This window comes from Agelaius tricolor, unplaced genomic scaffold (assembly GCF_023055355.1).
Source record: "Agelaius tricolor isolate 1412-34295 unplaced genomic scaffold, bAgeTri1.0.p SCAF_9, whole genome shotgun sequence".
NCBI classification, from domain to species: Eukaryota; Metazoa; Chordata; class Aves; order Passeriformes; family Icteridae; genus Agelaius; species Agelaius tricolor.
Genome location: NW_027269269.1, coordinates 24,701,169 through 24,728,434, shown reverse-complemented (window position 1 = coordinate 24,728,434; position 27,266 = coordinate 24,701,169). Strand labels below are relative to the sequence as shown.

The 27,266-nt window shown below is 46.2% G+C and overlaps 1 protein-coding gene across 4 annotated transcripts; it reads left to right on the top strand.

Annotated features, from left to right (window-relative positions):
• Positions 1 to 313: 313 nt before the first annotated feature.
• On the top strand, positions 314 to 27,266 carry UPK1B (uroplakin 1B). Of its 4 annotated transcripts, none has more exons than XM_071433317.1 (10): positions 314 to 787; positions 1,627 to 2,073; positions 2,346 to 2,408; positions 20,807 to 20,894; positions 21,420 to 21,620; positions 23,083 to 23,157; positions 23,877 to 23,987; positions 24,272 to 24,451; positions 25,217 to 25,300; positions 25,928 to 27,266. In XM_071433317.1, the coding sequence occupies exons 3-10, from the start codon at positions 2,380 to 2,382 to the stop codon at positions 25,976 to 25,978; spliced, it is 819 nt and encodes a 272-aa protein (XP_071289418.1). In that variant the 5' UTR covers positions 314 to 787; positions 1,627 to 2,073; positions 2,346 to 2,379; the 3' UTR covers positions 25,979 to 27,266. The 4 variants fall into 4 exon arrangements, with proteins under 4 accessions (XP_071289418.1, XP_071289419.1, XP_071289417.1 ...); XM_071433318.1 differs by having other exon boundaries at positions 316 to 933; positions 23,880 to 23,987; XM_071433316.1 differs by having other exon boundaries at positions 317 to 933.

Here is a 27,266-nt window from a genome sequence, read left to right as displayed (position 1 = left end):
CTCAGCCCTGGGGAGCCCACTCCTCAAATCCTGTCTCTTCTGAATCGAGCCCACTTCTGGGGGCCTTCACTACAAGGCATTGAGGTGGTGGACAGAGTCCAGAGAAGGCAATGGAGCTGGTGAAGGGTTTGGAGCACAAGTCCTTTAAGGAGCGGCTGAGGGAGCTGGGGGATGCTCAGCCTGGAGGAAAGGAGGTTCAGGGGGTTTTATCCCTCTCTCCAACCACCTGTAAGCAGACTGTAGCCAGGTGGGGGTTGGTCTCTTCTGCCAGGCAACCAGCGATGGAAGAAAAGGATACAGTCTTAAGCTGTGCCAGGGGAGGCTTAGGTTAGACATTAGGAAGAATTTCTTCACAGAAAACATGATTAGACATTGGAATGGGCTGCCCAGGGAGGTGGTGGAGCTACCGTCCCTGGAAATGATTAAGCAAAGATCGGACATGGCACTTACTGCCATGGTCCAGCAGGCATCGTAGCGCTCGGTGATCAGCTGGACTCGTGGATCTTTTCCCACTGATGAACTCCGGGATTCCCGCCCCGCCGCCCTGGAACTCCGCCCCGGAACTCCGCCCTCACCCAAGATGGCCGCGCGGCCCTCAGCCGCCCGCGTGACGCCGGCCGCGCCGCGCGCCGAGGCACGTGACGGCCGTTACCCTGGCAACCGCCGCGGCTTCCCGCGCCCACCCACCCACCTCTCCCCCGGCTACGGCGAGTGGCGAGCGGCAGAAAGAGCCGGCGTAGGCGGGGGGCGAAGCGCCCCCTGCCCTTCCCTGCAGACCCGGGGGCAGGTGAGGGAGAGCCCCGGCCGGGAACTGCTCCCCCCGCTTCCCGGGCTGCACCGCCCGGCCCGGCCCGGCCTCCCACCGCCTCTCTTCTGCTCGGAGCGAACCCCGTTGTCAACAGGAACAGCGCCCTCCCTCCCAGTTCCAGGAGGGTGAGCGCAGCTGCTGCTCCCCCTCGGTCCTCCCCCAGCACCCCGCTTCAGGCAACATTGCAGCAGCCGGGACTCGGGATGGGAGAAAGAAACAGGGCCGGACTGCCCGCACTCAGTCACAGGTCTAGGGATGGGAGTGAGGGGCATGGACACAGCACAGTCCACGGCCAGCTGCTCAAGGGGTAGATGGGCAAGCCCAACCAAATTTCAGCTGCTGCTGTCAGGGAGCAAACCTGGAGGTGCACCAAGCAGGGAATGAGGCAGGAGCTGAGGGCAGCCACAGTGCAGGCAGCGCACACATCAGAGGGGTCACCAACAGTCACAGGCAAGGAAAGGTCATGGGTCAGGTCTGGGATCCATCCAAGGGACTTCCATAGACACAAAGCTACCTAGTATATACACTCAGAGTCACCCTAGGAAGACTAGTCAGCGAGGATCAGGCACAGATACAACTGCTGAATAGTTCAGTTCTGAAGGCTTGGGCCGAAGCTTAAGTAGATTTCCTGTGATCATGTAGAAGGTGCAGGTGGAGCCAGTCACAGAAATAAACCCTGTTAGTGCATGCTATAAGTGTACATATTACTCCATCTTCTGCAGCATATTTATTTGCAGAGGATGGAGTAATATGCTATGTCTAGTCTGTGGAGGTAGATGTTTTAAATACTCTTGTTCTTTATCTGCTAAATATTGTAGCAAGGGTTCGATCATCATTCAGAATCTGAAGTGGAGGAATCTGAGGACCACACACCCATAGTTGAATCCCCACCATCACTGGATGACTTACGTGGCGTGGAAACACCAGCATCTGCAGCCCAGCCGTCTGTAGTGGAATTGCCAGTACCTGCAGACCAGCTGGCTGTCAAGAAGCCACCACATTCTGAGCACCACTTCCAGCTCATTGTATAGTCTGCATCCAGGGAAATCTCACCTGAGATCAGATCACCTGTGGGTGAACTTCCAGGTTTCAAAGTCAAGATGCACACCTCTGAATCCACACAGGATGGCAGTAACACCGTTGAGGCTGTGTTGTCAGCAGCAGAGATTGCATTTGAATCATTGGAGAATCCAGAGGATTTTGGAGACCCCTATCAAGTTGCCATGAATTATGTGGAGGAACATAAAATTCTACAGATATTTCAGGTGAAATACATATTTCTTATCTTCTTCCAGAGGCTTACATGAGGAGCTTGGCCTAAAGTTAGCTTGAATCAAATTATCCCTTCCCCAGATCCCTCCTTGTCCTGTGCTGTCTTAAGTATTGACTTAAGAAAAAGCAGTAGAAAAGGACCCTAGATCATCTTTGGTGTCTGAAGAGATTCTTGCTTTTTAAAATGCAGATGGCATTGGAACAGGAAGTGCACCCATCTATCCAAAGATCAATAATTCTTTCCTCCTGTTTGTCTCTGTCTCAGGATATCACAGAAAAACTGCTGATCCACAAGCCTGATGACCCCTTGCAGTTCATATTGCTGGAGGTAGGATGCCTTGCTGGGGCTCTGTGGAGACAGGGTCAGCTTTGCAGAGCACACCAGAGTCATGGTCAGCCCAGGACTGTTTCCCTGACTGTGTGTCTGCTGTCCTGGGAGGAAGAAAAGCACAGGCAGCAGCAGAGGGCCTGGGGCACAAGGGACCATGTGTGTCCTGAGAGGAAGGAAAGGTATGGGAGGGTGGGGGAAGAATGGGGTGAGTGTGCCCTGGAATTACCTGAGAGGTGAGGGAAGCTTAATGACAGAGATCTCTGTGACCCTTCTCTAGCTGCCTCTATCCCAAACTGGGAGGGAGCACTTTTTCTGCCCACACCCCCCTATTCAAGAGAGCTGTCTCTGCTGATCCTGAAGGGTATTAAAACACAGGTAATTCAAAGTCAGTGAAGTAAGACAATAGTTGGGAGTGAGTTAGAAGTGTGGATTGCTTCTTGGGAGGAGGAGGAGAAGGTTAGAAGAAAGAAAGCAGAGAGAGGAAAAGAGTGCCTTCATTGCCCTCCAGTCAGTCAGGAGAGGCACTATCTTTGAAGTTTGCTGCTGCGTTCATGGTGCACTAAGCACAAAACCTCCAGAGGAATGGCAGGGTGGGTTCTGGGCATCAGTGGGAAAGCAAATAAGCTCCCAAGTGACTCTTTTCCTTTTCCTTTTGCCCAGGTGCAGTCTATGATAAATGCCAGGCAAGCAGAACCAGAGAAACTATCGGAATAGAACGAAGATGTGTAGGTGTTTGTAGAAGAGGGCTTGTGCACTCCTTTTGGCCCCCATTGACCTTGCTGTTGTGGTATTGCCACACCATGCCTTCACAGCACTGTGTAGTCATTAGCAATAACTTGGAAAATATCTGTTTGTCTGTCTCTTGCCTGGTTTCTCTGTTTTGTATGCTTGTGCTTCTCCTTGGGTTTAAATCCTGCATCCAAGTTTTGGTTTGGAATCACAGACTGAGATCTAAGTGTACATGGATCTGCATACACATATGGCACATCTTGAAGAGGCAGGTCTGCTGAACTTCTAGGAATATAAATGCATAAATCTCATATTTAGGCCAATCCACACTCTGCCTCTCTGTGCAGAGAAACCTCACAGCTCAGACAATGCAAGGACTAAAGCAAGTAGAGTTAAAAAGCAGCCCTGGACAACTCACAGCATTCTTTTCTCATGCTGCATTGGTGGCTTACTGTGTCCAGTTATGCAGCTGCACCAATGCCTATCTTGTACTTTGATAGTTTGTGTCTGGGCTTTCCCACTGCCCCCAGAGCTCCTCTAGTGCAAGATGCTGTCTCTCTGCCTCTTCATACAGCTGTCTCACCCTTAATCACCCCTGCTGGACACTGATCACTCTGCTTTTTGGGGTGGTCCTGCCTGTATCATTGTAAGTACAGTGTATAACCAGAACAGTAAAGCAACAGTTGCACACACCCTTTATGCTTTCAGGACACATTGTCTCTCAGGAATGTGGGAGGTGAATAAAAGCAAACAAACCAAAACCAAGCACTGCTAGCCCAGAGAATTAAGAGTCAAGGTACATTTCGCAAGCACATCCTTTGAACTGTGTTTGATTTTTGAAACAATTACAATTCTAATTTTCATACTATCCAAGTGTCTGCTTCTACCCTGTAAAAAATTTTTTTTTCTTTCTTTTTCTTGTCTCTTGCCTGACAATTATTGAAAATGCGCAACAGAGCATACTGTTACTTTGGCTTAATAGATTGTCTTATATGCAGATGTCAGAAAGGGTTTTTATGTCACTACAGGCTTTTCTCTTTTTTAGGCAAGTGCTCTAATTTCCTGATGAATGGTGGTGTATTCCCAAATGACTGTTTCTATGGCTATGAAAAGAGCACCATAAAAACTTACATCTATCTATTTTTAAAAAAACAATGTATGATGATTGGGTTGTGTGATTCTACACAACACAGCTTGGGCACCAAAAGTCTGGGAATAACAGAGGGGAAGTATTTGGCATAAAAATTCCATGTGTGAGATGAGTTTCATTTCTATCTGAATTTCTCAAAAAGGATCAGTTAACTCTTTAACATTAACAGTTATGTGATTCAAGATTGAAAACAGGTAAGCACCCCTGTCATTCATAGGGAAGGGAGTTTTTCAAGGTTATTGTGGGCCTAAAGATGGCTCAAGATTCAGATTAAATCTTCATTGGTTTTATAAAAATTTAATGTAGACTTAAGCATCTAGGTGCCACTGCAGCAGTGAGATACTTTTGAAATCCCTACTTATCTCCAGCAACTGGAAAAATCTGACAGTGAGAATCTGAGATTGATCTGCTTACAAATTCTTGACCAAAAATGTATCAGGCTGAAAAACAATGCATCCACACCCTGTCCTAATGTATCTCTGTGGAACAGGACATGTATGGAAGATGAAGATAGTGTTTGAAGCCTTCTCATCTCTATGGTCATTTGTCAGCACATTGTCCCAGGAGATGGAGAAGCTGACATGTCTTTGAATTTTGTTGTAGAGCAGGATTAGGATGCCTTGGGGTACAGCCTTCACTGTGTATTTCCTGCCTCTGTCATTTGGGTATTGCAGTTCCTTGTTGTCTTTTGCTTACAAAAAGCTTTTGACCTGTAATATGTTCTCAGACGATAAGTATATGCCTTCAACTTCATGTCAGCATTAAGGGAGTTATGCAAGGGAAGATCCTTAATTCCTCTCTCAGGTAGGTTAAAACGAGCAGTCTTCTTACAGGTGACAGAAGTTTTGCAAGAGAGGCTCTACCCTGTATTCCTCAGTAATCTCAGGGCCACAATTTTCCTTTGGTGGCCTGGCCACCTCATCTCATGCTAACAAAGTTACTGTATGGCAGCAAGAATTCCTCCCCAGTACACATAAGAGAGAGCATCTGTCTTGACTATTTCTCAGAAAAGAGAAACAGTGTTTTCTGTTCTTTTCTTTCTATTAAGGAGAGGTCCTTCTCCATTGAGGAGCAGTTTTCTAGAGATGAATGAGGCTGTACCCAGGACAAGCTCTGTGGGCCTGGAGTTGGCATGTGTAGATGGCATGAGACTGGGGAAGGCAGTGGGCCAAGGAAAATCCTTCAGCATTCAGAGTTTGGGGGGATATAATCTCTGAGCAAGGACTTAAATCAGAAATGTCACTTCCTTTACCTCAAGCCTCTTGGATGATCTAACTTTATTTTATAAAAACAAAAAAGCATCCTCTAAAATGTTTGCAAATTACAGTGTTTAAGGTAGTGTCACACAGCTGTATTTTTTGATCTACTTCAGTATTATTCTGAGAAATACACTCTAGCTCTAGAAAAAAATCTACTTCACATTAAGGCACTGCTGTTTGTATATAAGGCTTTTCTGTGCTGAAGAAAAGAAGAAAAGTTATATTTTAAATGAAAACTTTTACTGTAGCCTTAATTCCAGAGTGACTGTCCCTTTTCCACAATTTCTTTCCAAAACCATTGGATCCTTATTTCTTCTTTGTAAGTGGACATTTATCAACATGACATTAAACTGTCATTAAATTTCTTGCCTTGAGTGCTCAGAAGGAATTAGCAGTTCCTCGTGTGTAACCGAAACTCTTCCATATAAGTCCTTACAGCACACTAGTCACAGCACATTTGAATGCCCTCCAGAGTGCTAAGCAACGTGACTAACATCTGCTGTTTGCTCTTTCTCCTCTCCACAAGGGAAATGGCTGTGCACTGAAGTGCATTCTTCTAGAAAGGGTTGGTTTAGGGTTTTTACCACACCTGTGTATCTCTGTGTACTTCCAATGGATAAGTCATAAAGTGGAAGGTGTGGAAGTTGGAGGTAGTTTGTAGTTCCCATGGATGATTCCTCTGCAGTATGAGCTGGGTACTGAGAAAATGCATTCTTTTCAAGGGAGAGATTTTTTTGTTCATCCGTGGACAGGCACAGAGGTGCAACACCCATCTAATCTGCCAAATGGCATGGTCTGATGGTGCCCAGACTGTTTCTGTTGTGAACCTTGTGCTCCTCCAGAGGCAGGACACAGAGGAGCCAATCAGGAGGAAAGTGTAGTCCCTGTAAAATAGGTCTCTTGGACCAAAACATCAGTTTCTTTTTTCTGCCATCTCTGTATGGAACTTGAAAAGACTCAGCTGCCCCAAGCAATACTGAAATTGCCTGTGTACTGCTTCTAACCAATGGAGGAAAAAAAGTTGTAACAGCTGATTAAAAATCCTTTGAAAAGTTCACACAGCCTCTGCTCTTGTTCTTAGGTGCAGGGCACAGGCAAGATCTCCCTTCAATGGGCAGCTGCTTACAGCATGAGACATTTCATTGTGACTCACTGGATATGAATCACTGCTATATAACACCAACTTTAAGCTAGTTGAATGCCATTGATTTCAAAGTTTCACAATCATGTGGAACTCATAGTAGGCAGTAGCAACTGCTTTCATGTCTGAAATGGAAGAAAATAACCTCTGGGTAAAGTCCAACAAAGAGCTTAGCTAAAGAGAGCTCCTCCAGGCTGAAGACTGGAGAATGTGCTTGGAAAGAGAATATACTGAGGCAAATTGATCAAACCCTGTCTGACATGCCTCCAGGTTGTATTCCAGAGAAAGCTTCTCTTGACCATTCTTTCATCCAGATAAATGCAGGAAAAAATGAATAAACATTTCCTTAAGGTCAGGAATTATTATCCATGGCTGCATTCCTTTTTTGGGGACTGTCCTTATGGACAACACTGATGCAGCAGCATCACCAAAAGCTCACGGCCGCAGTTTGACATAGAATAATGAAAAGAAGAACTTCGAGTTCTTGAAGAGACGTGGATTGGATGAATATTCCTTCATCATCTCCTGGAGAAAGGCAGTGGCCTGGAATGTCACTGCAGAACAGATTAATTCAGGCAAAGCAGATGGAAGAGATTTCTGTATATATAATTCAACACTGGAAACTGACTGTGGACATCCCAGTAGTTGGTCTGTTTTAGAAATTCCTGGTATGAATGAATGGTGTGGCTCTTCTCCCTCAAGGCTATCATCTCAATTCCCCATGCAACTCCTCTCACAGATGGGAGTAGCTCACCCTCCTTTGTCACAGACCCTATTGTTCTCAAGCACTAGGAAGGAAATCTCCATGGCTTATTCATCCAGGAGTCTGGGGTAAACTATCTTCCAGGGCAGAAAAGAGGAAGAACTGCTGGTGTCATGTCATAAACTGCGCTGAAATAATACCAGGAAAGAAACAAACAATGAGATGGACTCATTTTCTTTTTGACTTTGTTACTTTGAGACCAAAATGAGCATCTTTGTCATTGTCATTAAAGAGGCAAGAGGTGGAGGGACATACAGCTGCACAGAGCCAGAGTTATGAAGGTGCACAGCTATCTACTGCAGTTCTCAAAATTAAAAGGGAAGCATTGTAGCTAAGGGAGGGCAACTCTCAGTTTACACTTGCCATGAAAACTTCACCATAAACTTAAAAGTCTTTAAGGCAAATACCTTATTTAGAATCTTGTGGTCCAACCTTAAAAATTATTATTAACTGGGAGACAGGATCCATGTTAGGGTTAGGGAGTTGGTAAGGAAAAGAGATGACCTCTGTCCTTCCTCCTTCCTGTTCCTCAGCTTAACTTCTAGCATAAAACAGGAAATGGGTGAATAAAGGATGTCTAATACTGCAGTTGTTTGTTAATGGAAAAAACAGATGTCATACCAGCCTTTGAAGAAAAACAGTTCCCACCTTGAGGAGCTTTTGGAGTTTAGACAGGTGAGTAGACATTAGAGGGAAGGCTGTATTGCATGCAGGCAAATGGTCAGAGACTCAAAGGTTTTTAACAGTGTCTCAAATTTACATAAACATCATGAACACAACAGTCTCTCTGAAGAGCAGATCGATTCCAGCTCAATCCCAGTATTGTTTATACTATATATATATATATATATATATATATATATTAAAGTATACCGTGGGTCTAGCATATTATCCTGCCTCCCTGCAAGGAGCTTCAGTGAAGGACAGCATTGCCAGTTTGCTGAAACCCCACAGTATTGAAAGCAAGCACTGCCCATTGGAGAACCCAGCTTTTGGCCCTTTTGTCTGAATCCTTGGTAGTGTAAGACAGCTATCTTGAGAGACTCCTTGACCATGATGTGATGCCATGATGAAAATATATGTTTGCCTTGGTGGATGGGAGCACACATGGGAGAAGTTTAGCAACAGCTCCCCACGTTTTGCCCCGTTAGATGATTAAATCTTTGTAAATGAAGAGCAAAACCCTTTAGAAAGGTAGAAGCTGAGCAAACATTTCCTAATTAGCTTCCATAGACCTCTTAGTAGTTGTTCTAAGCCTTCCTGGCTTTTCAGAAGTCACGTGTGGAAAAACAGTGTTGGAGTACCAGGTTAAAGAGCATCTTGAACTAAAAAATAAAACCAGAATAAAGCATAATCTTGCCGATGTGTGCCCATGAGAGGGCAGCACAGACCGGCTGAGCCTTTGCTAAAGGCTAGTCAGAGGCATGAGTTTACATCCCATGGAGGAGCTACAAGCAGAGGCAAAAAGATCTGTGTAGAAGGGCTAGAGGGCCTAAAGCACAAGCTCATCCATCGGCCACCTGAAACTGAAACCCAGGTGCAGCAGCTCGGTACAGGCTTGGCTGGGTCAGACCCCAGGTGCACGGCAGGGTCTGAATCTCACAGATTTCTCAGGGAAGTTTCCCGTTAGATACTGGAACCTTGAAAGAGCTTCAGTGGAAGAATTTTGGACAGTGCCAACAGTTCTGTTAAGGCAATGAGTCGGTGTGTGAGACATCAACCACACCCTTTCCAAGGCAGAGGCTGTCACCCCAGGAGCACTATAAACTTGCCCCAGGCGGGTGCTATTTATTTCCATCACGGTGTTGCACCAGCCAACACCCCTCTGCTGCTCCCGCTCCTCCCACTGCCAAGACTGCTGTGATGCAGCTCTAATTGATCGTCCTCCTTCTTTCTGCTGGGTGCTCCAGCCCTCTGGCAAGGTGGATGGTGGAAAAGCTGAGATAAGTGAGACATATGCTTGCAGCAAGTGTTTTGGAAACTGGGTACTGACAGGCAACCATATGTAGATGGCAGTGCTCCACTGCCAGCCCTTTGTGGCCTCCTGCATCAGATGCAGCTAATGCAGAGGAGGCAAGCAGTGGGTTTGGGAGGAATGAGGTATCCCCAAACACTCTTCAACAATAAGCTGGAATCAATGTGTACAAGTTTCTTTGGCACCTTGCAAACAAGCAGTAAACATTCCCAAACAAGATCGCTTCTTTGAAGCGTGTTGTGGCTCATGACTGACAGAGGGGATTTTGGAGGAGAGGTTTTTAACCATCAGCAAGAACAATGCAGTCACTAGATCCAGACAGAACAGCTTGTTCCCAGTCTGTTAGGGGAAACTCAACTGAACCAACAGTAGTAAAGGACCATCATAGTGCCAAGCCTGTTTGGGAGCAGGATTGCATCCTAATGGCTGTATTGACACTGACATATGCCACCTTTCAGAGGCCAGGTTTCATAACCAAGAGCAATACAGAGACACTGTCTAGCAGATCTTCCCTGGACAGCCTTTCAAAGAAGCTATCTAAAAGGCAAGCAGAAAATGTCTGCCTTCTGAAAAGTATTTTCTCCTGCCAAAGATCTCTGCAAATCCCAGGCAATCATTTGCCAAGGCATAATGAGATTTCTATCCTCCTATGAGCCTTGCCTGTGAGCTTCTCCCCTATAAAGACAGGCTGCCAGAGGTCAGGTTGTTCAGCTTGAAGAAGATAAGGCTTAGGGGAAACCTCATTGTAGCCTTCCAGTACAAGGGACTTATAAAAAGGAGGGAGAAGGACTTTTTTATATGAGCAGGTAGTGATAGGAGAAGAGGCAATAGCTTGAAACTGAAAGAGGGCAGGTTTAGATTACATGTTAGGAAAAAATTCTTTACTCAGAGGGTGGTGAGGCACTGGAACAAGTTGCCCAGAGAAATTGTGGATGCCCCATCCATGGAAGTGTTCAAGGCCAGGCTGGATGGGGCTCTGAGCAACTTAATCTAGTGAGTGGCATCCCTGCCCAGGGCAGGAGGGTCAGAACTAGATGATCTTTAAGGTCCCTTCCAACCCAAACCATTCTATGATTCCCTGATTCTATGGTTGCCTGTGGCCAGGCTCCACTTCAGAGTGGGCTGGTCTGCCCTCATCTGAAGATGAGATGCAAGAGAGCACCGTGTCCCTTTTACTGGCCCTTTTATGCCCTCAAGGGTGTTGGCTGTGGAGCGTCACTCTTGGGCTTGGCTCCCCTTCCCTGCCAGGAGAAACTACTGCTGGTGATAGGGGAGTCAGGGCAGAGCTTGACCTCTGCACTCTCCCATGCTCCTCCGTGCTTATTTTAGCTTCTGGTTCTTGTGTGTACAAAAATGTGACCTGTGGGTTGCTGAAAGACCTGGGTGAGATCAGCAGCTCTAAGATGCAAATCCTTTGGGTCTGGATTTTCCTCTGCAGAAACTGGCGTTGGGCATGTGTTGAGGGTCTCCTACAAATTCCCTTCGTAGTCAGCATAGTAAGAGACATCCTTAGGGTGAGATTTAGAGCCCAAATCTCTCTCAGTGAGTACAAGAAGGCACCCTGAGGGTGTCCTTTATTAAGTAGTAGCAGCCAATAAAGATTAATCTTTACAAGAATCCACTACTTCTCCATGCTTTTGGGTTGAGACCACTGAGGAGGGGAGCAAGAGCATCTGGTCTAATTGTCAGCAGTGGAGTACCAAAATTGAATTTGTTATTGCCTTTACCCACACATGCAAATATCACGATGAATACTAGCCCAAACCTCCCTGGGGAAGCAGTTCCCTGCCTGACCTCAGTTCTTTACCAGACAGCAGCTTTCTCCAAGTTGTTTGTCCTTTCTGCTTGCTCACATTCAGGAGAAACATTCTCTTCTGAAAAGCTGAAAGTACAAATTTTCATGCAATCTCATGATTGCAGTAGCTTGGGCTTTACACAACTACCCAAAATTGCAAGCTTTAATGATACTGAAATACAGATGTGGTTATGAGCTCATGAATAAAGCTACCCTACAAAATTGGAAAGATAAGGTGCATCCCTCTCCTAACCCAAAATATTTTAAAAAACCCAGTCCTTGAGAGTGTGCCCTATAAGCACTCTTCTTAGGAATGAAGAGTGCAATGCCATATTCATGGCTAAATGCAAAACCCCAGGATTGCCAGCATCACAGAGGTGCTTGTATCTGTGTTCTCTGTAACACTCTTTGCCAAGGTAGCTGAGGTTTCAGACAGAAGTTACTGACTGCAAAGTTACTGACTGCATTCCACATCATACTAAATATGTACATGTATATAAATATATACAGTTCTGCTTTTCAGCCTATATGTTTGCAGGTTTAGCTGGGGTGGCCAGCCCAGTGGCCCGGTGGTTTATCCTAACCCACTATAATTAGCCCGTGGCTGTTGCTCATGGTATGCCATTTGTCTCCCCACACTCAGCACTGTTTGGTAAACAATTTCAGAGACAGAGTTGCTCTCCCTGATCTCACTAGGTGGTGTTCACTTATTTATTCTCTGCACCCCTCCTCTCTTTTGAGGTTGAGAGGTATAGAAGTGGCAAAAAAGGGCAAAAATGTTGCCAAAAGGGGGAGGCAGCTGTAGCAAAAGACAGGACTCCACTGGGGAGGCGGGATGCGAGGCTGGCAGGAGGCCAGGCCAGCTGCAAACCCAAGAGGCACCGTGGACATCTGTCCCCCACCGCCTGCATCCTCACCCCCTGTGCAGGGGCACTGAGCTGGGAGAGGAGGCAGCCATTAGGAATTCCCTTCTACTCCGAGGAGGAGCTGGCTCCCAGCCATGGCACGTGGAGGGCTTGGGTGGCAGACACAAGCTTCAAACCCAAATCTGGCCCAGGGAAGGAAGGTCAAACTGCGGACTGGGAAGCAGCTGTTCACAGCCCTCCTGGGAATGCAGGAGCAAAGCTGGGTGGCAGGAATTGGGGCTGGGGCTACTGGGAGCAGTGCCCTCAAGAAGGAGGCTGCTGACCCAGCTGATGAGGTCGAGACTCTCCCAGGAAAGGTGGCAGCCTCTCCAATCATGGGCAGCCCCTCTGCAGCACGCTGCAAGAGGGATGCTTGGCTTTACTCTCAGCAGTGCTGCCATGAACTTGCCACCGTATACTGGAGAGGCAATCATTAAAAAAGTCCCCTCCCTGGGACAAACAGACAGTGTGTGTCAAGCTGAACCTGTGCATGGGAGCACAGGCTTGGCCAACACTGAAGCCACGCTGGTAGGGACAAGGGATTTCCCAAGCCTGGTCCCTCAGCTGTGAGCTTTGATCTCAATGTGCAACACCCCAAATGCAGTCAGGAGCTTCCTGCTCACGGATGGCAGCAGCTCTGTCATGACACTGGCATGAGGGGGTCACAGAGATGACTCATGGGAGTCTGCTACTTTGACCACAAGCTCCTTTTCCTCTCTGTATGCTCCCTCCCTCCCTAATTCCTCCCTCTCATATTATCTCAGCCTTAAATCATTATTTCCATGCTATGAAGAGAAGAAATTCAAAGGATTCAGGAAGGTGGGAAAGTATTCTGAGAGGTGAAGAGTGGAACCAACACACTGGAACTAACCATAACATCTAATCAGCCCTTCTCAGCAGCTTTGGGCATCCTCTAGCATGCCTTCCATACCAATTTTGAATAAACACAGCATACTTTATGACAGGCATGTTCTAACTTTGCCCTGTCACCCACTGACAATAACAAAATGATAGATCTCTTGAGAAATCCATTTTCCACCTCCATCTGAAAATAGGCCAGGCTGTGGCCTCAGCATCTGACCATCCCTGCAGATGAAACCCCAAATGGCAGCATGTCTTCACTCCCAAGTCCCACTTTGCCTTTAACTTACTCGCAGCAGAGGTGTGCACGTATGTGCACACATGTGGCTGGATACACAAAGTACACACGTGTATGGGTTTGTGCCTGTGCACATACACACGTCTGGTTCTGTGCAGGGTCTGCACACTCAGCAGTCTGGAGCTTTCCCATGTGCAAGAGCTTGCACAAATGTGTGGGTCTGGCTGTATAGAAGTGTTGGTCCATCTGAAATAGGCCAGCACAAACACAGTCCTACAGGGGAGGCTAAAACATACTGGAGGTATCCCTGTGGGAATGGGGGCTTTCCAGCCTGGCTTGTCAGCCCCACTGTGCTCCCTCCCCAGACAAGGTCTCTGTCTGACCCTCTGCTCTGCACAGGCATTCATGTAAACTCATAGTCTCACCTTGTTGGCACACACCAAAAGAAGTTCAAAGAAACAAACAAAACCCCCATTCCAAGCCTCTCCTTTCCTATATCAAATTTCTCTCCAGAGATCATAAAAAATATTCTTACCCAGATTCTAAACCACAGATTAGCAAACTGTAAGAGCCAAATGGTGACAGCAGCTGAAGGGTGACCACCGCCCAGTCCAGCCTGACCCACTCTTCCAGCCCAAACAAGGATTCACTCTAACAGCTTTTTGCAGTGCCCTGGACAGGGCTACAGAGCTGCAACTGCTCAGCTGCATCTGGGTTCTCTTCCAGCAGCTACTTTCAGTTCTGGTGATTGGCAAGACTATGAACTTCACTGCCAGCTTCCCCTTCCCTCTCCTCTCTTTCCTCGTTTTGTTTTCCCAAGACAGCATTTCCACAGTTGCAGCCTCTTTTCTCCTCCCAGCTGAGATGTGATGGAGTGTTTTACCATGGCAGACTTTTGTCTAATCACTGCCCCAAGATCAGCCCAACTGTGATGCTCAGGAGATGGATGCACTGCTTTTTCCCCTGCCAGCTGCTCTTGGTGTCCAACAACAATGATGTGAGCCTGCCTTCTTAGAGCCCAGGGCACCAGCTGGTGTGAAACACCTGGTCCCACCAGCATTGCCAAAATACGGGGTGGCAACTGCACCAAAATAGACTGCATGGGTTTTAGGGAGCAAAATTAGTGGGCAAGGAGGTCTGAGTCATTTAAGTCTAGACAAATCTGCATCTGTATTCTTGAGGACCCAAGGGACTATTTTCTTGTCCCTTTCTAGTAGATCAGGCTGGCTGCAATCGATGTGTCTCCTTTTGCTTATGGCTGTGGGACCTCATGGAACTGGAAATTCCAAAAGTACTGTCCTTTCTTCAGGGTTAAATCTCACACAGACCTCATGGGACAGCGGGATCTCTCTTCAGTTGTCTACAAGTACCAAGAAATCCATAAGACCCTTTAGTGAACCACTGCTCACTAATTTCAAACAAAATATTTGCCAGGATTGTCACCAATAGGAAGGACATATAGATGTTATTTTCGTGCTTGTTTTTTGACTTGTGATGGGCTCTAACATCATGGAACTCCCATTACCTTTCCCAAGCCTGTTATTTATTTGCCTGGTTTTTGCATCAGCAGATGAAGAACAAGTACAACCACCTGTGCTTTTGACAGATTTTGTTCAAGGCACCAGTAATGTGAATCTTGAATTTTGGCAAAGTTGTGCTGGAATGGGGGTGAGAGGGGAAGGTGAGAGACATTCCTTTTCTGTTGTTGTTCCTCAGCCTTAGCTGTTCTCAGTTCATCAGAGGCCAATTAATACATATATCTGTTCTTCATTTTGCTCTGTCTTAATAGGACTGACTACATGAAAAATCCAGAGTGCTCAAGGAAATGAAATATTCTCCCCACTTTTCATGTCATCCACAGTGTCCTGCAGAGTAGCCAACACTTACACTTCTGTTTCCAAAAAAAATCCCAAGCTGAATGAAATGCAAATGGATCCAACCCAAACAACTGGATCATTCCTGTGCTACATAATTAAATGAAAACATGAAAATTAATTTACTTTATTTTTCTATTCAATGCATTCTTCTTGTACCTACGTTCAAAGAGTGACCCAGCAATCCTTGTGTATTTACGTCCTTCCAACTTGCCCATCCTCTTTAAAGTTCAAGTGCCTCATATGAGTGACTCACTCATCCACCCTTTTGAGAGTATAAGAATAGAAATTCTTTAAAGCTTTGTGTTTTCAGCACAACGACATTCCGATATGATCTAAGAATCACAGAGACACCCTTCGGTCCCAGGAGGACTGGGGAACAGGTTTGGCTAGAAAAAAAAAAGTTTTCCTCATGTGATGGGCACCCCACCAATCACACAGCACGCTCCTCAGCAAACTGGGCTCTTTAAAGGGCAGCGGAGGTGGGAGAAAGGGGCCTTTTCAGCTTTGCAGGTGGGTTGGGATTTCTGCTGGAAGCATCACGAGAAGAGAGCGGTGAGTGCCTTGCTTTGGTCATGGTCTTCCTCTTAAAGAGGCATGCGAGCCAGAAGTGTCTATTAGGAGAAAAGACAGCTCTTATGTTTAATGCTTTTTTATTTTAGTCCCTGGACTGTGTTTGGTACGTGGGAGTCTGGTACCTGGATAAGGTTAAGTGCATGAAATTATTAAGTATTTCATTTTTCTTACCTCAGGCTGTGTCTTCTCTACGGCTATTTTAATTTGTTTCATATTTTTTCTCCTAAAGACTGGGGAGAAGGGAATGGAAAAATTAAATCTGTTGTAAATCTGAGTGTTAAAAGAAAAAAAAAGGAAAAATTGTTGTAGAGGAAGACAAATCTTGTAGTTCCCCCTCACTTGTGAAAATAGGAAAGTTAAAAAAACCTGCTTGTTTTGGCTGTGCTGAATTAATATAGGAGAGAGGAAAAACCTACCTCCCAGCTCTACTTACAAGGTAATTATGCTTGATGATGATTTACCAGCCACACAGGCTGTTCACACAGGCTTCATTTCATAGCAATCTCTTTGAAAGGAAACTTAATTAGTCTGTGACCCCTGCTTGATGCTGAGCTATGTTTTTGCTTTATTTTTCTCCTCTGGTAGCACAAAATAATTGTCTGCCTCTTCCATTTCTGAGTGTGGTTGACTCCTAGCACACAAGAAGTTCTCTGTCAGAGGTGGAGCACTGGGGAAAGTCCAGCAGGGCAGGAGGAGTGCATGAGTTTGTGTCCACTGGAGATGTTTGCTTTGAAATAAGTAAACAAATGATGAACTGACATTTGTAAAACATTCAGCTTCTTACAGTGGAGTTCAAGCGATTCATCATTAACATATTAAATTACTTCCTCTTAAAAACTGTGTAATTCTTGAGGTGTCCCAAGCCCTTGGTAAATACCTTCTTTTTAAGCCCCTTAGGGGAAAAATTTTCCATCATAACCAATTTAAAAAAACCCCAAAAGTAAGTGTATTGCTGATGCATCAGGGTCCGCAGGCGGTCTGGGTGTGGGCAGGGCTGTGGCTCACGGAGGCTTCCCATGGCACTGGCACTGGCCTTGGCACAGCATCTCTGGCAGCGGTTCCACCTGGGTGACTTCCCTCCATCAGCACCCCAGGGCTAGCCCGGGCACCTTGCTGCTGCCTGCAGAGACATGCTCTCCAGCTGGGCTGGGACAGGAGGGGAGGTGCCCAGGCTCCTGCCCCGGGGCTGTGCGGGCTGGGAGGAGGATTCTGCTGCTGAGCAGCCAGGTTTGCTCAGCTGAACTCGAGTGGGGCAGACCCCGTGAGTCACAAAACAAACGCATCCTTTGTCTCTGCCTCCTTGCACCAGGGCATGAGAATGCAACGCCCTGAGCAGGGACGCTGAGGGAAAGGGAGGTGGCAAGGGGTGATGCGAAGCCCCACCATGCAAGCCCCACCACCATGCTGAGAAACCTCCAGGAGCAGGATGTAAAGCCAATGATGCTCACAGGGATGTTTTGGGATGTCCTTTGTCACAGTGTTTGACAGCTAGCACAAAACACAAGGCAATCAAAATGCCACCTGGTTTGTGTTGGGCAATGCCAAGTGAATTCTTATCTATTGGGTTTTTTGGCTAGAGATGGAGTAGAGGCAGGCTAAGAACGGGAAATTAATCTGTAAGGCCACTGAAATCCTGTCCCAGTGATATATAGAAACAGGGTGTGGAGGCTTCAAAAGATTGACCAGCTCAGTATGTCTGAGGGGTGCACAACAGACCCTAAATTCCATTTGAATCTGGGAATTGTTGCCAGAAGAGTGTCCTTTCAAAGCCTGCATGAGGTTATCACCCAAAACACAAGGGCAGAAGCCAGCCTCTGCAGAAAGGAGCTTCTTTTTTGTCTCCCACGGTTGTGCTGAGGATCTCAGATGTACTGAGAGTAAAGGAAGTGAGGGGAGGTCAAGAAAGCTTCAAGGGCATGGAAATAATAGATTGTCTGCAGCTTGTGGGGTACCAGGGGGAGGCAAGGCTACTGCTTTTCCTGGGCTCTGGCAGGCTCAGCTGGACCCCCATGAGGGTTAGGAGTGTTTTGGGCATGTGAGGGGAGAGGAGGGGGGAGAAGTTACAACCGGTTGTACTGCTTGTGACCAGTGTGTCAGGAAGAGTAAGAAGTATGTGCTCAGGAGGGACACAGGGGTTTTTGGTACAACGAGATCAACAGACGCCTTTCCAAAACTGCTTAGAGCATGGAGCAAAGTCTGTGGCAGTGATAATTGAATACCTCAGACCTAGATAGGTCACACCTAAATTACAAGGTTTCTAGGATGTGCTGAGGAACACCAGGTCAAGGTTGAAATTCCAGGACCTGGCTGCCTTCTTAGTGGAAGTTTTGGATAAAGGTTGCAGGTGAAGCTCCAGTTTCCTCAGGGGTTTCCTTGAAGCCCCAGGAAACTGCATCTGTGTCATAAAACTAATTTTAACAAGCCCAAGAAGAAGGCTTCTCTACCTCCAAATGCATTTGTGCCTGTGGGCAGAGGCTGCTGGCAGCTGTGTCTCTGGGGCTTGGTGGAGGGCTGCCCACCACTGTCACACCCAGGGGTGCCTGTGAGTTGTCTCTGTGCACAGCCTGCCTCAGGCATGCCAGCCAAGCTTGCCTCATGCCTCTGTAGTCATGCACCTGTGCCTAGTGCTGTGCAATGCACTCTTGCTAAACACAGCTCACCTCTGAGGCATGAGGAGCAGTGGAAAGCTCTTGGTCTCCCACAGCTTTTCCTCTGGGACATGTTAGAGGATTGGCTCTCCAGCTGCCCAGCTCTTGTCATGGCCTTGGAGCACCTGCCTGGTCTCTCATTGCTGATGGTGATACTGGACCACCTGCAAGGGAGAGGAGGTCAGACAAGGGGTTGACCCATGTGGCACAGGTTAATAAAGTGGACACCAAGAAATGAGCTCTTTTGGCACCAATCGCTTGGAGGCAGAGGGATAATTCATAGAAATATGGCAACAGTGGGGTTTTTTAGGTCTACAGTACAACCTTTTTTCCTTCCCTTTTCCTCATCTTGGTCTCTCTGCTTCCCCCTGCACTGCAATCCCATTGAACTTAGTTAAGGTATGGGAGAACCCTAGGTTGTCTGGAAGCTTGCCATTTTCCCGCTGATACCTGTGGTGGTGACTCTGTCCAGCTTTCCTCACAACCATAGCAGCCTTGGAGGTGGGCTCACCCCAAGACAAGGGGCTTGCTTTCTCCAGCTAATGTAACTGCAATAATACCTGCCCAAGGGGAGACAGGAGTGAGCCAGGTTCTGCCTGCCAAGGAGGAGAAGAAAGCCAGCTTGTGGAGAGGCAAGAGTTTGGGCTGGATGGACTACAAGGTGTCAGTGCTGTTGCTACCCTGAACAGGGTAACACATTCAACCTTGCTTTATACAGTGCAACTGGAGCAGACCGACATTTCCATGTAGCAGTCAGAGTTCAAGTGCCTCTGTTCAAGTAGGAAAGAGTTCCTTGCTTTTTGGATTGCTGCCTGGCTTGCAATGTCCCTTAGATGGCAATAACTAAAAGGTTTTTTAACATCTCTGGAGTTTGCAGCACACAGGTCCATGAGCCAGGCAGTGGTCTCTTCAGCTCTCAGATGAGTGGGAGACCAGGATTCATCTTAGGTTGGGCAGACTCAGCAGTGTTGTATTACAGAACACATGGCTGAACATTGCTCAGATTTAACCTGCAAGACAGCCCCGGACACCTGGGTTTGTCAGGAAGTTTGGCAGGGACAGAGATTCAGGTTGACCTCGCGAGCCTGCCATTTTCAAATACAGAGCCATACAGTTTGATGTGTACTGGGTCTGGCTTCCAAACACCCAGCTGGGACTAAAAAGTCTTCTCAACTTAAAAATAATGGCCACATATTATTAAAAAATTCCTACACACGCTATCATACAAAAATACTTAGGCACTGCTGATATAATGGTGAGAGCACTGGGGATGTCTGCATGCCTAACCTTCAAACCACTGCAGAGAGAGTGGTACCAAGTGCTTGGTTTTTCATCTGTCACTGTTGGAGGTCCTGCATACCCCAAAAAGGGCAGCTAAGGAGCCAGGAGGTAGTATCTTTAGAGACATCTCACAATGTTCTGTTCCTCAGAAAGCTCCCCTTCCTTGACAGCTTTGTCTGCTCATATATTCCAACATCTTCTTTGAAGAACCAGGAAGTCAGTGGCCCCAGCAAAAGAGAGGCACAAGTGCAGGTACTCAGGCAGAAGAAGGACGTTCAAGCAGCTTTTGCTCAAGCTGGGCTCACCGCAGCCTTTCTTTCCTGGTTTATATTTTCTTAACCACCTGGTAAATGCAGTTGTCTCAGGGTTAGGGTTTTTTCCCCTTACCCTCTCCATGCACATATGCTCTATCCCTTTCAAAGAAAAACTTGGTGAGCTCTGGTGTCTGAGCTTCTTTCTCCAAGAGATCTCACACCTCTGACTGATGCCTTTATGCTGCTCTCTCTGGAAGGAGATGAATTTGATGCAGGGCACCTGACTCTAGACTGCAGGATATAAACACTCTTAGGAATTCAGTGGGAATGCCACTTGGCCTGGCTCCCATGAGCCAGCTGCAACCTGAGCTGTCCCTCCCTCCTTCTCTTCCTCCCTCACACCTGACTTGGGGCACTCAGCTCCCATTCCCAGCATGGGTGGGAGATGGGGCTGCTCGTAGCAAAGCCCTGTGCTGAAGGTGTATGTGGGATACAGCCAGAGCACCGTGGTTACCAGTTCAGTCCCATGGTGGTGCTGGTCAAAATGGCCCAGGATAGGAATAGGGGTGAAGTGAGGGTGCTGAATTTGTTCCCTCTCCATCCAGATGGAGCTGGTGTTTCTGGCCAGGCAGAAATGACACACCATGAGCGGAGGTTGTTGTGAGTGCTGTTGTGAGGATGAAAATCCTCATCAAAAGGGAGCTGAAGACACCAGCTGTCCCCAAAGTGGTCCCAGTCTTCTGTAGCTCCAATATCAGGGAGAGTTTGAGTTAGCAGATTAACACCTGGAGAGGTCCCCTCTGAAACTACTATAAAGCAAGGGATGGGAGGTGTACAGACAGGCTGGCAAGTTCTGTCTGTCCTTCTCCCCATGGATAATTTGTATTTCTGAGTGAAGCATATTGTACCGGTGATTTAACTGAAGACTGTATTTATTGTTTTCTAGGTTGCATGAAGAATTAAAGATGGCGAAAAGTGATGATTGTGTGCACATCTTGCAGGGTCTGTTAGTCTTTGGGAATGTGGTCATTGGGGTAAGTGAAGTGGAGCAAGTATGGGTGGAGGCTTCCTTCCAGTATGACACTTCTTAAAACAGCAGTTCTCCCTCTTCACTTGTGAGATCCACACATACGTGGTCCAGTAAAGCATGAGAGAAGAGGATAAGGAGAGCTGTCCTAATGATCAGTTGGGTGGGAAAGGGACAGCAGGAACAAATCCACAATACCAAGATGGGTGCTAGGGGAAAAGCCTTAGAACTGTCAGCAGGAGCAGACCAACATTTTTCCAGCCACCTCCCTCCATACAGTAATGGAATGGTTCTGTTCATTCTTTCTTAATATCCTCAAGTCCTGGGCCTGACCTCTCAGATCAAGGCTGGGTGAGATTTGCCTGCAATTCTTCTCTAAGTCCCAATACAAGAGATTGTAGAGCTGGGCAGAGGGAGTTGGGTAGCTCCCACTTGGCAGGAAGTTGAATTAAAGGAAAGCAGTCTACACCTGTTTCTGTCTTTGCTATTTCTTTGGGGAACCATGAACTAATGGGTTTCTTGTGCCTCCCAGATGTGCGGCATTGCCCTGACAGCAGAGTGTATCTATGTTGTGTCTAACCCCCATGGTGCCTACCCTCTGCTGAAAGCCACAGAAAACAGTGACATCCACGCTGCCGCCTGGATTGGCATCTTTGTTGGCCTTGCACTCTTTGCCCTGTCTATCCTTGGTATCATTGGAGTCATCAAGGCCAGCAGGACCTTGCTGTTGGTGGTAAGTGTAGCAAAATTTACTTTCCTACTGCTGCCAAACTGAACAAACGCTGCCTTAGAGTCCCTGGTCACCTTGGGAAACAACCAATGAGCAAAGACAGCTTTTATACTGATAAGGAGCCAAAGGTTCTTCTTGGTCATAGCTGTGGTGTCCCAGAAAGTGACTCCTGTGAAGACTCATGCCCAAGAAGCTCCTGAACCAGGCTGAGGGAATAAATGGAGATAGTAACAGTGAAGGTTTGACTGGCTTGACCCTGACCTTGCCCTGAAGCAATGTAGGAGCACTTGTGCAATCAGATATAGCTGGGATGTGGTTTAGATCCTTGTTTCTCCCCACCCCTTACTGGTTTTCAGCTGTCATGCACTATTCAGTTTAGGAGATGATAAGTAATGACTTCTGTACAAGGCATTAGTAAGTGTCAGGATACCAAATATGGGTGCAATGAAGAACATAAGACATCAGCAGGCAGGCAGAAATTACAGGGGAGGGGACAGAGCTTTGGAAAAGCCAAAACAATGTTAAGATGTGGACCATTCTCTGTACAATATCTTACTTAGTCATTTAGTATGGCAGTGGCAAAACTTAATTGGTGTTTGCATTAACGAGGGATAGAGATGAAAACTCTGAAATGAGCTCTCTTACTGTGGGGTTGCAGACTGTCTGTACAGGGAATATGCCAGAAAACAGCTGAGGAAACAGAATTCCCTTAACTCTGAATTTTGGTGCCTCAGCTGAAACCCAAGGCTCTGGTTTAGGATATATGAGAGGGTACAAGGGACAGAAGCTGAGGTAAGTAGGAAAAAAATGCTTTAAATCAGAGAAGAACATTATAAAATGTGGGACGAAGAGCAGATACATGAAATCTCCAAAGAAAATATGGAAACTGTCAAAGGAATTATACTGGAAAGGGAAACAAAAGAGTGAAAGAGACTATGAGAGGTGACCCTTGTAATCTGTTTCCATGAAAGATCTTTGCTCACAATGTAAGAGTGTTCAGGAAATCTGATGATGAAAAATCAGGGCAATCTGAATGATGCCCTAAGCTGCACCTTCCCTTTCCCCAAAGTACAATCTCTCCTGCTAGGAGTGAGCAGCTTCCTGCTGAAAAGCTTAGAGCTGGTAAGTGGAAGTGAAAGGAGGACACATGACACAAACATAGGTTGCTAATGGAACACAACAAAGAAAAGGACAAAGTATTTTCTGTGGAGGCAGGGTAGTCTTAATGCCATGAGGTTCTGATGAAATCTTGTCTGTGAGATGGAGAACAATTGCAGTCATTCACCTTCAAGAAAGCAGATTGCAGATTGGAACAAGTGCTGGGAAGGGCTATGAGAACATTCAGGCTGGGTGAGAGGGAATATGATAGCCTGGCCACCTTTGCATCAAGCAGGGTTTCTGGCTTAATCTTGAAAAAAATGCTGAACAGTTTCTCCAAGAACTAATTCTGCTCTTTCTCCCACAGTACATCATTCTGATGCTGATCACTTTTGCATTTGAAATGGCTTCTAGCATCACAGCAGCAACTCACCAAGACTCAGTGAGTATTTCTTTTCTCATGTATTCTTTTAACTTTGCTGGGAAACACAAGTTCTAGGGCACACAGTCACCCTGTTCAGTGTAGTAAATGTGATAATATGGTGTAAACTCACAGGACTACTGCTGAGCAGAAGACAACCCCACAAGGAAAAACTCCAACATTATTGTTCTAATCAAAGAAATAGCTTTGTTTTGAACATAGTTCTGTTATTTTTAACATTTTAAAATGTTTAACACCTTGTGGTTAAGGAAATAATAGCATGGGTCAGTTGAATCATCAATACAGTGTTTAGTCTTTCAGCTACCGACTGATTAATCTATCATACACAGAGAAGAAAATCTTCAGCTTTGCCCCAGGCAGTGTTACTGGTGAGGGAAAGATTACATGGATTATTTGAGATACTCTGGGGAGGGATATTATTTGTGGTGCTTTAGTTCCAACATACCAAATGCAATCCATAGCTTCTGCACAGCTCTTGTGATATACATCTAGTAGTGCCTGCTTGAGATCTTCATCTTTGTTGCTCCTGCTCCTCAAATCCAGCTCTTTATTCTCATATGTAAAACCAGAGGAGAAGCAACATTCCTGTTCTCCAGCAGGACTCTGAAACAAGAAAACAAACCCTCCCCAAATAAACCTGGATTTGCTTTACATGGCCACTTATTTACATAGTTTCTGCATTTTTCTCTGTTGTTTTGGTTTTGGTTTTTTTTCTGTAGCAGACTCCAAATGTCCTCCTGAAGCAAATGCTGGAGAGATATCAGAAGTCAGACCCAAACAATAACAGTGACAATGAGGTCACAAAGACATGGGATGAACTCATGCGTCAGGTAACAATACTGAAAAGTCACTAATTACTAAATGCTCTGCAAGCCTGGAATTTCAAGTCCTCCTTGGGGCTGCTGGATAATAAAGAGGATAGCACCTGCCTTGAACCTTAAAGAAAGTTCTGGCACACTCCCCCTTTAGCTCGTTTATCAGACGGCAGACTGTCAAAGGCAGGCACTTCAAAAATCTCCCCCATAAATCTGTGATTAATGCCTAACCAGTGTGCTGACATGTGCAGGGCTGTGACCTGGGCCCACAGAGACCTTTCCCTTCTGTGTCCCTGCAGAACCACTGCTGTGGGGTGAATGGCCCCTCCGACTGGCAGAATTACACGTCTGCCTTCCGCGACACGCACAGCGACGCCGACTACCCCTGGCCACGGGCATGCTGCGTGCTGGATGCAGAAGGGCTCCCTGTCAACCTTGATGGCTGCAAACTTGGAGTGTCTGGCTACTATAACAGCAATGTAAGATCGTCTCTGCTTTTTCCACTTAGCATACATCAGTGCCTTGCTGGAAGGGAAAGAAACTTTTCTCCTTCACAGTAAGCTACAGGTGTTCAGAAGCTTTCTGGAGGAGAAGAAATGCCTGTAGAGTCCTGGCTATGTTGCTGAACAGGACAGGAATTTTTTTTTAGGATAAAGTCTTTCCTGATGGAGAGAAAAATCTCCCAAGCCACTGGTAAGAAGTGACATCTCTAACATGTGGATGGACAGTAGCTAAATCAAACTTAGCCCAAATATGAGAGTATACAATATGAGTAGGCAAATCAGCAATTCTCCTCCTCAAGGAACCACTTTTCAGTAGACCATTATGTCCTATTCACTAGGCTGCTGGGTCATGAGCATCAGCTTCTGCACTAGCTTGCATTTCTAGAAGGCATTCAAGCTTCCAAATTTTCTTGACACTTCTTGATTCTGGAGGTCAATTCTGTGTCAACTGTGTTTGGTTATCTAAGTGTACTTGGCAAGTGATGGCACAGCAAGTCGTCCTTGAAGTGTGTGAAATGGGTCTACTTTGTGTTTGGAGCCAGAAACAGGTAGGTTATCTGCAAGTTGACAATAAGCCGTGTAGCTCTAGCTTGGTTTTTTGAGACCCTCTGAGCTACCCAAATTTCAGTAGGAGAGGAGCATGCCACCATGCCACCTCAGTCTCTCTCAGGGGTGGATAAGTTTGTCACCTTGCAGAGCAGGGTCATTGCTGGTGTTGAGTCATTCCCGGTTGTCTTTCAGGGTTGTTACGATGCTATGTCTGGGCCAGTGAACACACATGCCTGGGGTGTTGCCTGGTTTGGCTTTGCCATCCTCTGCTGGACTGTAAGTACTTAATATTTGCCTTTATTTCCTCTTCCCTTCTCTTCTCTTGCTATTCCACACCCAGCTGGGTGGAGGTGGATGACAGGACTGACGCATTTAAAATGTCCATAGTTTATCGTCATTCATTCATCACAAATCTGCCTGTAGCCTGCTCCACTAAGGGCTACATTTACAAGTTCCCCTTCATTCTGGCATCCAGAGGTGAGGAATTAGATGGCCTGCCAGCCTGCCATGGCCTGCTGCTACCTGCTGCCATCTCAGCAATACAACACAGCAAACAGAGCTTGCAGATGCTTCTTTGTGAAGGGTATTGGATCATCAAGATAGATAATTGAGCTTGTAGTTTGAAGATTTTGTATGAATGTATTCAGTACTCAGGCCTTAGCAGCTTCATGACAATCCCCAGTGAGCAGAGTGATAGTCAAATAGTTACAGCTGCATGTATCTTCTTTCTTAACTGTGTAGCTTCTGTGCAGATAAAAAACTTTAAGATCCTCTGCCTGAACGGGCTTTGATTTTTTGAGAATTTCTTTTACTCTCTCCTACCAGTAGGACTAAATGGGGCTGGAGGAGGTATGGAGAGCAGGAAATGGGGGGCAGAGAAACTTAATAGTGTTGTTGTTTCAGTTCTGTGTCCTCCTTGGCACCATGTTCTACTGGAGTGGAATTGAATACTGAAGGCCTGGTGTCCTCAGTGCTGTCCTGAAGAGCCATGTGAAACTGCATTTGTTTGTCTCCCACTCCATTCTCTTCAGGCCATGGAGGATTTGAAGTTTTCCCACTACCTCTCCCGTATATACTTTTACCCCTCCAAAAACTTGACACAAAGAACTGATGACTGCAGGAAAGAATCTTCTTATCCCTGCTTTGCCCCTTGTTCTGCAGCCTTAATGTCTCCTGCCTGAAGCACAATCCTTCTTTCACTGTGCAAGAAATCCTGGAGCATAAGATGAGGGGAAAAAAAGTGATCTGCTTTGTTCTCTGATGACATCAGAGAAGAAAATGTCCATTTACATTGGTCCAGAAAAATGTCGCTCTAAAATTAGTTTGAATGTAAATTATAACACTCCAGCAAGGGGTATGGGAGCAAAACTGTAACCTCCTGTGACCAATAAGGACAGATGCTGCAAGGGAAAAGACTGCAGATATCTCTGTTATATTCTACTGATCAACTTCTCTTGCTGGTCTCTGTCACCCTTGCCTTATTCTAAGGCAAATTCTTTGAGCATGTAAGTGTGTCAGCAATAAAAACATGTCACAGATAGACAGTCTGTTGCTAGTCAAGCCCAATAAAAGGCTAGCTTGTTCCTCAGCAGTATGCTGCCTATATGCAAGCCTACCTCCTGCCACTGATGAAACTACTGCATAGGCTCCTACCTTCAGAAGTGCCAGTCCAGGAAAAGCTCCACCTGCTAACAAGCAACTCCTTCAAAAAAGCTGTTATCTATTTTGCACAAGATTTCATACATCTAGGGGCTAGAATTTGTGCAGAACACAGGGGGGTTTTTGCTGTAGTTGCCTTTGCAAATGTGGCTGTTCCATGCTCCTAGTTTATTGTGCTTCTTGCCTTAGCTACCTGTGTGTAAATGGTCACACTCCCTGTGTCATTCCCCTTCCACATCCCTGGATCAGGTAGGACAAATGGCAAATAATGGCAGTGAGTAACTCTTGAGAAAAAATGCAAGGGAGGAGCTAGCTGAACCAAACCCAGTCCTTGCATCAGCACTGGCAGTTTCCACTCAGTTCAATAAAGGCTGTTTACTTTGGCCCAGACTGAGCTGGTGTCTTTCCTAGTGAATGCTTCAGTAGTTAAATGTATTGTGAGAAATGTGCTCATCTGTAGAGTGTTTTAGGGTGAAGCCACTTCCAAAGATGTACTGGTTCATGTCCTGATGCTTGCCATCTGCCTTGATTCTTTGTTTTTGTATATTCACCAAAATACTAATTAAAAAGAAATGGAAGTGAA